This window comes from Panthera onca, chromosome E1, assembly GCF_046562875.1.
Source record: "Panthera onca isolate mPanOnc1 chromosome E1, mPanOnc1 haplotype 2, whole genome shotgun sequence".
In the NCBI taxonomy this organism is placed as follows: domain Eukaryota; kingdom Metazoa; phylum Chordata; class Mammalia; order Carnivora; family Felidae; genus Panthera; species Panthera onca.
The window spans coordinates 35,445,999-35,456,762 of NC_138352.1; the positions used below are offsets into that span (position 1 = coordinate 35,445,999).

General features: G+C 52.1%; 1 protein-coding gene across 2 annotated transcripts in view; it reads right to left on the reverse strand.

The window, feature by feature from the left end:
- Positions 1 to 10,764, reverse strand: part of SARM1 (sterile alpha and TIR motif containing 1) — a 25,080-nt gene continuing 14,316 nt past the window's right edge. For both annotated transcript variants that reach the window (XM_060646756.3, XM_060646755.3), the window contains exons 3-9: positions 9,994 to 10,206; positions 9,638 to 9,729; positions 9,311 to 9,546; positions 7,274 to 7,376; positions 7,008 to 7,197; positions 2,021 to 2,142; positions 1 to 1,937 (exon numbers count right to left, since the gene is read on the reverse strand). In XM_060646756.3, the coding sequence (XP_060502739.3) occupies positions 1,808 to 1,937; positions 2,021 to 2,142; positions 7,008 to 7,197; positions 7,274 to 7,376; positions 9,311 to 9,546; positions 9,638 to 9,729; positions 9,994 to 10,206 (1,086 nt within the window). In that variant the 3' untranslated portion in view covers positions 1 to 1,807. The remainder of the gene's footprint in view (positions 1,938 to 2,020; positions 2,143 to 7,007; positions 7,198 to 7,273; positions 7,377 to 9,310; positions 9,547 to 9,637; positions 9,730 to 9,993; positions 10,207 to 10,764) is intronic.

Genomic DNA, 10,764 nt, shown 5'->3' on the forward strand with positions numbered 1-10,764 from the left:
TGGAGGGTAGTCATCCCACTGTATTGTTACTGTCTCTGCTCTGCAAAGGCAACGTCCAGTCTGCCTCAGTCACCACCACACCCAGGGCCTGGCACTGAAGGGCACTGGTGTGGCATGAAGGCATCAAGAGCGGTGGAGGCCAGAGCTGGGGCCAGGACCCGCTAAAGACAGTGTCTCCTGCAGGAGGGGGAGTGGAAGGAACGAGTGCCAAGCCTGAAGTAAGACCTTTGACTTTCTGATGATGTGGCTCAAGAGCTACGAGTGACCCGGCCAGCACCTGTGGGAGGTGGTTCTGGAAGCTGAGGCAGCCTGGTGTGAACTCACTGCCCCGGGGAGGGAAGGGGCAGGGCAGGCTCTAGCTGACCCTATTAGCTGAAGCCTGGGTTTACTGGGGGGAGGATACTTTCTTGCTCTCCTACCCTAGTGGAGAAAGGGGCTGAGGGACATTCCTGCTCATTTATTTCTGTACAGCTCCTGGGTCAGCCCTTCTTGGTGCAAACCTGTCTCCCCCTGCTAGCTTCTTGGGGCAAAGGAGAAGCCAGCTGTCAGTCCGAAGCCCTGTCCAGGGCACAACCTCCAAGATGATTCTCAGGACAGGCAGTGGACGGAGCACCAGGCAGCCAGGTCTGGATCGTGGGGCTGCCACTAAGGATTTGGGAAATGGCACGTCATTCTCTTCCTTATCTGTAAAATGGAGATAATACCGGGGAGGGTTGCTCCGGTGGTTCTGGGAAATGGCAAATATTTGTGAGGGATTTGTGTTTTAGAGCCTTGCTAGTTCAAGTGGGTCATTCCTTGACCACCGCATCCACTCACCTGGGAATTAGTGAGAAATGCAGAAACCCAGGCCCTGCCCAGGTCTCTTGAGTGCAATTTTAGCAAAATTCCCGGGGGAGATTCAACTGCACTCCTTGCCCTTCTTCAGGATCTTGCCTCTCCACGTGTTGCTGCAGGTTCTGCCCAGGCTATTGCCGCTGCCGCAGAGTGCTGCCTCCCCCGGCCTCCCCCTGAGCATGTGGGTGGGGGAGGGGCCAGGGAAGCCAGCTGAGCCAGGCCAGCAGGAACCTGAGGCAAAGCAACAAGGCTAAGTAGGGTGGCTAGCTGCCCACTGAGATGGCCTCGGCTGCCCAGGCCCAAGCAGGGGACTCCTTTGCACCACTGGGTGCAGCGAAACTGGCCGTAGCCACAGACCAGCCAGAGTGAGGGCAGGTTCAGCCCAACCCTGACCTTGGATGTGGCTAAGGGGGCTGCACCTCAGAAAGGTTGAGAGGGGACTTGGGACCAGGCCAGGCCAGCTAAGGACACTGAGTGGTTACAGGTCAAGGCCACAGGGTGGCAGGAAGTGGTGAGAGCCAGGCATGATTTAGGCGGAGAGCCATCGCTGGACCCTTGTGCTGGCTGGCTGCTGGGCCCAGGCCCTGGGTTAGCTGAGAGGGTGGGCATGGCCCTAACCCTTGTCAGAGACTGCCTGCCTTCCCCCTATGCAAGCTGGGTGCTGCTGTCAGGGTAGGACGGGGCGTAGTGTGCTCTGAACCCTCAATCTCCAGTGCTTTTCCCACACCGGAGATAGAAAACCTGGTGGCAGGGCCTGGGGGGAGTCTGACCCTTATCACCCCCAATGCCTGGCTTCCCTTCCCTTTCCAGACACTGAGGAAGCTGGGTTTGAGGTGGCCCATGAGGGTGGGGAGAGAGGGACAGTCATTTCCTGAGAAGGGCCCAGGCTGAGGGAGGCCGGTTTGAGGAACTGCTTCTTCAGGAGGGACGACGGAAATGGGGGTCTCGGCAGGGCTTGGGAACGAAGGACTGGTTAAGTTGGGCCCATGGGTGCAGCACCCTCCAAACTGGTGTCAGAACCTGCAGATGAGTCCCGGGAGGAACGACCCTGCAGGAAGCGGATGATCTTCTCTATTGTGGCCTCTTGGTACTCGTGGGACCACCTGTGGGCACAGAGGCTGGTGGGTCAGAGGGCCTGCCGGAGGGAGCTGCTGGCTGGGGGCTGGATACCCGCCCCCCTCCTCACTTGATGCCATTGAAGGTGAGCACAGCCTGCATGTCCTCGGGCAGGTCCTGGGGCTCTGGCCATTCAAAGCCATCAATGACGGGCACAATGTTCTTGCCGTAGCTCAAAGCAGTCACAATCTCCTGGAGAAAGAAAAGAGGGGAGGAGGAAAGAGACACAGGTCCCCATCTAGGGACGTGGGAGGCCAGGCAGACGCTGGGAGGGCCAACCACCCAAGGCCAAGCCTGGGGTGGGGTGCTGGTGCTGAAGTCTACCTTGACTTCTCCCTCACCACTTGTGGTATATATTTGGTCTTTGCCCCAGATCCTTGGTATAGAGCTCCTGAAACCCTGGGAATCCCCAGATGACTGGAGGATGGGTTGGGGGTGCCTAGATAGCTTCTGGATGGGGCCTGGTTGCCAGGAAGACCAAGCTATGTTGAAAAGGTTGGAACTTTTAAGTACCCAACAAACATTCACACACACACACACACACACACACACACACACACTGCCTAGGAGGGGAGAGGGGCAGAGATTGAGTTCACTCGCCAGTGGCCAATGACTTAATCATGCCCACATAATGAAACTCCATAAAACCCCCCAAGGATGAGATGGGTTGGTGAACACATCTAGGTGTTGAGAGGGTGGCCTGGAGAGGGCATGGGAGCTCTGAGCCTCCCCTGCCCATGCCCTCATGCCCTGTACCTTGCCCTAGGCCTCTCTCACATTTGGATGTTCCTGAGTCGTATCCTCTACAATGAACCAGTAATAGTTGAGTCCTTTCTGAGTTCTGCATGTCATTCTAGCAAATTATTGAACTGGTCGGGGGAGGGATGTGTATGTCCCAGGAACTCCTGAATTGGTAGTCAAGTCAGACAAATGCGGGTAGCCTGGGAACCCAGGACTTTCAACTGGCATCTGAAGTGAGGGCAGACTTGTGGGGCAGAGTCCTTAACCCTCTGGAGTCTGACACTTGCTCTGGGTAAGTCAACATCAGAATTGAACTGAATTGTGGAACACCCAGTTGGTGTTGGCAAATTGCAAGAATTGGTTTGTTGGTGTTAGAAAAAACCCACACCATTTGGTGTCAGAAGAAAAACATGACCCGCTGCAGCCAAACTGATCTGTCACCAGCCCTGGCAATTTGTACTTCTTACTTTTTTCTCAAATCCACCCATTTTTTTCTTCTTCCACCCCACCACCACCCTGCTCCAACCCCCCTCATCTTTATCCCCTGCCAGGTCTCTCCTCATCCACTCTTGCCCCCTCTAACTTGTTCTCTGCGTTGCCCTTTCACCTGGCTGCTGTTTGCAAAATGCAAATCTGATCATGTCATCCCCTGCTTAAAACTCGTCAGTATTTTACATGGCTCTTAGAATAAAATTCAAACTCCTTAATGTGGTCTGAAGGCCCTGTGTGGTTGACCACAGCTCACTTCTCAGACTCTACCCCTGTACTGTTCTCCCAGCCACACAGATCTTGTAGCCCCTTAGATTTGCCATCCTCCCTCCCTGCACAGGGCCTTTGCACATGCTGTTTCCTCAGTCTGGAATGCTCTTCCCTGCCCCTTCCCCTAACTAATGCCTACTCATTTTTCTGATCTGAGCTCAATCCATACTTTCCCAGGGAAGTCTTCCCTCACTTCTCTGACTAGGCCAGTTCTCCCTATTGTAGGCTCTTGTAATAGGCCCTTCAGCATATGCTACAGTTGCAAACTTAAATTAGTTAATGAGTGATTTGCTTAATACCTGTCTTCCCCACATGTCTGGTTTTTACCCATCTTACATCTCAGCATCTTTCACAAAGCCTCGCCCACAGTCAGCCCTTGCCAAATACTTAATGGATGGCCGGATGGTTGGAAGGAAGGAAGGAAGGAAGGAAGGAAGGAAGGAAAGAAGGAAAGAAAGAAAGAAAGAGAAAAAGAAAGAAAGAAAGAAAACAAGCAAGCAAAAGAGAGAAAGAAAAAGAAAGAGAAGAAAGAAGGAAGGCAGGCAGGCAGACTGAATGGTTAGAATGAAGGAAGGAAGGAAGGGAAAGAAAGGAAGAAAGAAAGAAAAAAGGAAGGAAGAGGAAGGAAGGAAGAAAAATAAATAACATAACATAGCATAGCAGTTGGGGACTGAACTCTGGAATCATCAGATGGGGGTTCACATCGAATCTCTGACACAGGCTTTGTGGCCTGAGGCAAACAACAGGCTCTCAAAGCCTCTGTTTTCTCATATATAAAATAAGGTTCAAAATAGGGTTCATGACAGTCCCTGTCTGGTGGGATGGTTGGGGATACCTGCAATGTCCCACGACAAGTGGTTAGAACAGTGCCCAGCATGCAGTGGGTGCTTAATAAATAATAGGTGTTATTATTTCCTCCTCTGTAAAGGAGAATAATAAACCTACTTCACAAGGTTGTTCTGAGGATATAACTTACTATTAATGGGTGCTCTGGTAAGTGCTTATTGAATGTTTTTCTCCTTTCAAGGGAGAACCTCAGGGATTGGCCTTTTTTGAGTGCAGTTCACTTGTGGTTTTCCATATTGATTACTCACTAAATGTGGCTTCAGGGAAAGGAATTTTAAAACCAGAGGCAATCAAGCACTAACAACAACCAAGGAAGGCTGATGGAGCCTTTGGGACTGGTCCAGTGCAAAGGCTCCCGCCACCCCGCCTGCCTCCTCCCTCCTTACAATCTGCTGGGACAAGGCTGGATGTCCAGTACCCTTGTGGAGCAGAGCCTTCCTGGGGAAAGAACCTGAGGAGCTTCCACCTTGGTTGGCTTTGGGGGAAACTCTCCATTTTATGAATGAGAAGCAGGAAGCCCGGAGAAGGGAAGGGACTTGCTCCCAAGTCACACAAATGCCCAGACCAGGAGGGGCCAGGTCTCTGAATCAAGCCTTCAAATTCCAAGTCCAGGGCTCTTTCAACCAAGCCTCTGCCTCTCTGCTGAGGACCTGTGTGAATTCAGACCCTGAAGAAATTTATTTGGGAGCCTTTAGACATTTGTTTTATCCAAAATTACACACAACTGAAGACAGCACACTGCTCATGGCACAGATTCAGAGTCTGGCCAAGAGAGGAATAATGGCTTGTTCAAGGTCACCCAGCAGGTTCAGAATGAAAACTTGATTAGAGTTGACCTGGTAAAGCTGGTGGACATGTCTGCTTTTCCCAGTAATCTCAGCTCCATCTGTGTAATCTTTGATTCAATCATTCCATAAACTCAAGAGCCTACTTTGCAGCTTGCGTGGTTGTGGGCATCGGGGATATGGAGTAAACACGGCAAGGTCTGAACTCCCATGGAGCAGGCCACCTGCCACCTAAGCTGGGCCATCAACCATGATCCTCCAGGCGTCTCTTTGGCCCAACACCAAACCAAGCCCAATACTCAGCCCCTAAGACATGGCTTCTGGGGCCTGACCCTCTTCCCCACTGTCAGTCTGGATGCACTCTGGTGTCAGAGCCTTCTCCCAACAACCCCTGGCCTGGCGTCACTGCCCTCAGGGGATCCCTCTTCCCTGTGCTTTAAACATGGGTCTTCTCCTGGCCTTTAGGTACTCTGCAAACTGGTTCTGTAGTTCTTATCCAGCCAGTGGTGTACTGGTCAATGTTTAACAATGAGCTCTCTGGGAGGCGGGGGGTGGGGTGGGGGAGAGACAACCAAATAAAACCCTGATTCGTAGTGTTTATCAACTTCCTTAGTGTCGATGCTCCCACCGTGGCTGATTTCGAGCTACCAACACGATGTCACTGAACGCGGAGTTGGGAAGAGATGCAGACAATCATTTCTGGTGCCGGCTGAACCCAGCCGTATCCCACCACCTCCCCTCACACCCCCTCAGATCTGTGCCATGGAACGCAGTCAGGTCCTGGGAAAGAGCGTGGGCTTTGGAGTCGGACAGATGGAGTTCAGAGCCCAGCTTTTCTGATTTCAACACCAGTGTGGTCATGGGAAAAAATATTGTACCTCTCTGAGCCTCAGTTTCTTCATCTGTAAGCAGTTACCAGTGATGCACCTTCCTCACCCCCACTTTTGTTCTTTTGCTCATGCAGTTCTCCTGCCTGGGATGCCTTCTCTTCCACTCACCTAAATTCTTAAGACTCTTCTCAAGTTCTGCCTCCTCCATGAAGCCTTCCCCGGTTACTCTGGCCCTTAATGTTTTCTCCCTTCTCCATACTCCTATGGCAAGTAGGAGGTTCACCTACCTAGCTTAGCACTGATACCATCCTACATATGGTCTGGTCGTTCTGGGCATATTTTTGTCTTCTTAGCTGTTTTAGGACAAGGGCTCCATCTCAGATGACTGCTTTATCTCTCAGCCCAGGCCCCCAGTTCCTACTCACTGATTAATTATTAATAACCTGCAGATGTGATATGGATCCACCCCTCCATTCTACAAGTATTTAATAAGTTTCTACTATGTGTCAGGCACTGAAAATACAACGGTATTAATTAAACAGTGGTAGTACTCATAATAATTGCAATAATAATTGCTACCATTATAAAGCAATTACTATAGAGCTAGGCATTCTGCTGAGCACTTCACACATTTTAGCTCTTTTAATTTTTATAACGACATCCTAGGGAGTTAGAGACTACACTTATCCCACTTTCCAGTAACAAACACGAAGCTCACTGGGATTAAGTAACTTGTCCAAGGCCAGAGCCAGGATTCAAACTCAGCTTTGTGCTCTTCATGATTCCGCTGCGTCTGGCACTAGGCTCTCTGGCCCCTCTCCCCTCACAGAGGTTATTTTTCAAAGCATTTTCATCCTTCTCACAACAATCCTACAAGGCGAAGAACACAGAGAAGTTATCCCCATTTTCTAAATGAGGAAACTGAGACTCAGAGAGCCTGAGTGACTTGCTAAAGACTAATTACCGTCAGAGCTGTGGCTCCTGACTTCCAGCTGGGGCATGGAGGTTGCTGGTGGACGCAGGGGAGGAGGAACGGGAGGAGGCCCTTGTGCCCTGGACACAGGCCAGGGCTGGGACCACAGAGGCCAGCGCCTACCTTGTGCACCCAGTCCTTGCAGTCGTGGTCCTGCATGCACTTGTCCAGTGCCCCAGCTGACAGCACCAGCACAAAGTTGCGGGCACCTATGACACTCTGGATGAGCTTGTCCTCGAACTTGCCTGCTTCCAGCTTCTCCACATCAATGAAGACACTGAAGCCGTGCAGCTGCAGGTGCACCTTCAGGAGGCTGTAAAGAGGTCCCGTGTCACTGCCTTGGCCTTGCCCCGAGGCCCCAGCCTGCCCGCCTGCCCACCCCTTCTCACCTGGCCAGCTGGGAGCCTGAGTTCCGGCGGTAGCTGATGAAGACATCTGGGATGTCCCCACTGGGCTTGCAGCCAGTGCAGGGCAGCGGGGAGTGTAGCATTTCTGAAGCAGACAAGAGACAGCTTGGTTCACCATGAGGTACATCATCCCCTGCACACCCGCCTTCTCAGCCCAGGCAGGGTGGCTTGCTTCAAAAAAGGGTCACTGAGATAGCGAGATGGGCCTACGGGAAGGAGGGCTGCTAACTCTTAGTGAGTGCGTCTCAGGAGGCGGGCGTTGTGTTTTAGAAATGTGGATTTGCACCTCCAGCCCTGCCCTCTCTCCGGAGCTTCAGACCTACACGGCCAGCTGCCCCCACACACGGCAAACCCAATACGTCCCAAGTCCTCCCCGGGACCCTCCCTTCCTAGTTCCCACCACAGCCAGCACCTGGGTATTGACCTGAACCCCTACCTCTCACTCATTCATTCAACAAGTATTTGCTAAGCATTTACTGTATGCCTGGCACTATCCCTTGTGCTTGGGCTACTGCAGTGAACAGAACAGACAAGTCTTCACAACCCCTGACTCTGAGCTCTGTATCCTTCCTACTTCCCAGGGCCCTCCTGATGTCCAGGCTCCCAACTCAGCCTTCTCAGTGGTCTCCCCAAATCCACACTTACTCGGTCTAATCTGTTTGTACAGCAACCAGAGGGATTTTTCTAAAATCTAAGTCTGAGTGTGTCATTGCCCCCACTTAAAAAAACGTGCACGGCTCTTTTTAAAAAACGTGTAAGCTATCTTTGCAGTAGGAGTTCCCTGTTTTTAAAAAATGAAATCTTAGGGTTTTATTGGACGCTGCGATGTAAAAATAATAAAGGCTTGATCTGCTTTAGTTAAACTTGCTGAATGCAAAGTATCCATCTTCATGTAATATTTGGCCCTAACACTCACAGACAGCATTTGTCTGTTTATGAAGCAGAAAGACAGAGGTTCAAATCCCAGTTCTGTTATTTTAAGGGCCTTGAGATATGTATTTGGGATTTCCCAAGGGATAACGTTGGGAAATGTATTTAAATTCTTTAAAACTTAGTTTCATCATCTTTTCAATTAACACCCTCAAGGACCATGTTCATCTTGGATTACGATGGTAGTTACACATATAAGCATTTTTCAAAACTCTTCAAATTGGACACTATTTTTTCTTTTCTTTTTTTTTTTTTTTAGGAAGCTCCACTCCCAGTGTGGTACCCAATGCCAGGTTTGAACTCAATGACCCTGAGATCAAGACCTGAGCTAAGATAAAGAGTTGGATGCTCAACCTACTGAGCCACCCAGGAGCCCTGAAATTGGACACTTTTAAGTTATACCTCTTTTATTACTTACAAATTTTTTTAAAGTTGATTTAAAAAATTAACACCCACTGCTCAGAATGGATGTAGAGATTAATGAGATAATATCTGTTTAAAACCTAATACATATAACAATTGATGATAAATATCAACTAAATAGTAAATTAGCAAGTTAAAGTAGTAAGTGAAAAGGGTTGCTAGAGCCCTAGAATCCATTCTGCCCTCATGACCTCCCCAAAGCACCTCCAGAACCCATACTCTGCAGGCTGCTGGCTAGTGGCATAAGCCTCCCTCCCCATGTGACCCCCTCCTTCTTGTCTTACCTCCACATTTGCATATCTGCTCCCTCCTCCCGAGCTGCTCTTTCTGCTGCACCCCCCTCCCCAATACATCCTTCAAGACCTGGTCAGACATCCTCTAAATGCCCAGACCTGGGTGGACAGCCAGCGCTTCCTCGCAGCCCCCATTGGAATCCCAGACATGCTTCCTACTGTGGTCGCCGACCTGCTTATACAGCTGACTTACTTCCACCCCCCACTCAGCTCAGACTGGGAACTTCTTGAGGGCAAAGTGCAGCATATTGGTCTTTGCATCCTCAGAATCCAGTCTGGCACCGGGGATGTGTTCAGACCATCTACTGTGTGTCTCCCCTCGCCCTGCAGGGCTGGGCTAGGCAGGGGTAGGGGCCCGGGTGGGCAGGCTGACCTCTGGCGGCCGTGAGGATGCGGGCGCGGTGCACGCCCAGGCTGATGCCGCAGTCCTCCAGGAGCTGTTGCTCAGACACGCGGTGCAGCAGGGAGCGGTCCAGGCCGCAGCTGACCAGGCCGTACGTGTACTGGCGGAAGCGCGGGTCCAGGCTGCCCAGCCAGTCGGCCAGGTTGCTGCGGTCGCACGTAGCGTAGTTGGCGAAGGTCTTGAGCTCCGTGAGCTCCCTAAAGAATCTGTACCCCGGGGGAGAAGAGGACGCTGAGGTCCTAACCTGGGACTGGCTAGTGGCGGAGGGCGACGGCTGGCAGGCAGGAGGCTCCGTACCTTTTGCGGGTGATGCCCGATTTCATGCCCAGGTCGGTCTGGAGCTCTTCCTCCGTGAGTCGCAGAAGCAGGTCACCATCCACCTGCTGCTCCTGAGGGAGGGGTCAGATGTAAGGAAGGGCTCTCCTCCTCAGCCCTTGGACCCCAAGCATAAAATGCAAGGAAAGGGAACTGTAGAGGGCGATGGGTGAGGCGGATGGGACTCAGAGCCGAGTGACCCCGAAAGTGGCTGAGTACAGACTCCCATCCCCAATATGGCCCCCTGGCGCCGCGGGCATGCAGGCGGAAAAGGGGCGCGGTGGCCTCTGTGCAGGGCGCCCCTAGCGGCCGCGCGCCTTTGGGATGCGCCGCTCTACCCGGAAGCTCTCGCAGTAGTGGGAGAAGCCGATCTGCTGCAGCCACGTCTGGACCTCGGCCTCCTTCCAGCTGGCCACGCAGGGCAGAATGGGCCGCGGCACCTCCTCGCCCAGCAGACGTAGAGCACGCTTGGCCAGCGCCGACGTGGTGCCGTTGGTGGAATAGGAAACCAGGCGTTTCAGGCTCTGGATGGCTCCGATGTCGCTGAATACCTAGGGAGGGATGGGGAGAGGGTGTCTTGGGTCCACCAGCTCGCCAGCCATTCCCAAACGTGCCCAGTCCCTCCCTTCCCCTCTTCTCAGCGCTGAAACTCCCATCATCTACCCTAGCCCTGCCTGCATCCAATATATCACCTAGTTCTGTGGATTCTGCCTCCTGAAGCTCTCGCAACTCTTGACCTCATGTCTCCCCTCTAACAGCTTCCATCTCCCTGGGATGAAGTCTGAGCTCTCAATGTGGAGGCCGGGCCTGGCACAGTGTAGCCCCTGCCCACCATTCTCAGCTCAACTGCCCTTTCACAATCCCACACTTGGCTGACACCCACCCACTAAGGCTCTCCAATCTCTGGCTGGGCTCAGTCATGGCTTTCCCAGACCCTTTAGTTCTTCTGGCCTGCTTGTGGGAATCCTAGTCATCCATCGGAATTCAAATTGATTAGCACCCCCTCCATGCAGCCTACTTTGATTTACCCACAGTTTGGCCCATAGCTCCAATTAGGCCTTGTACTCTACATGCCACTGTTGTTAATAGATAATGCACCTTCCACTGGA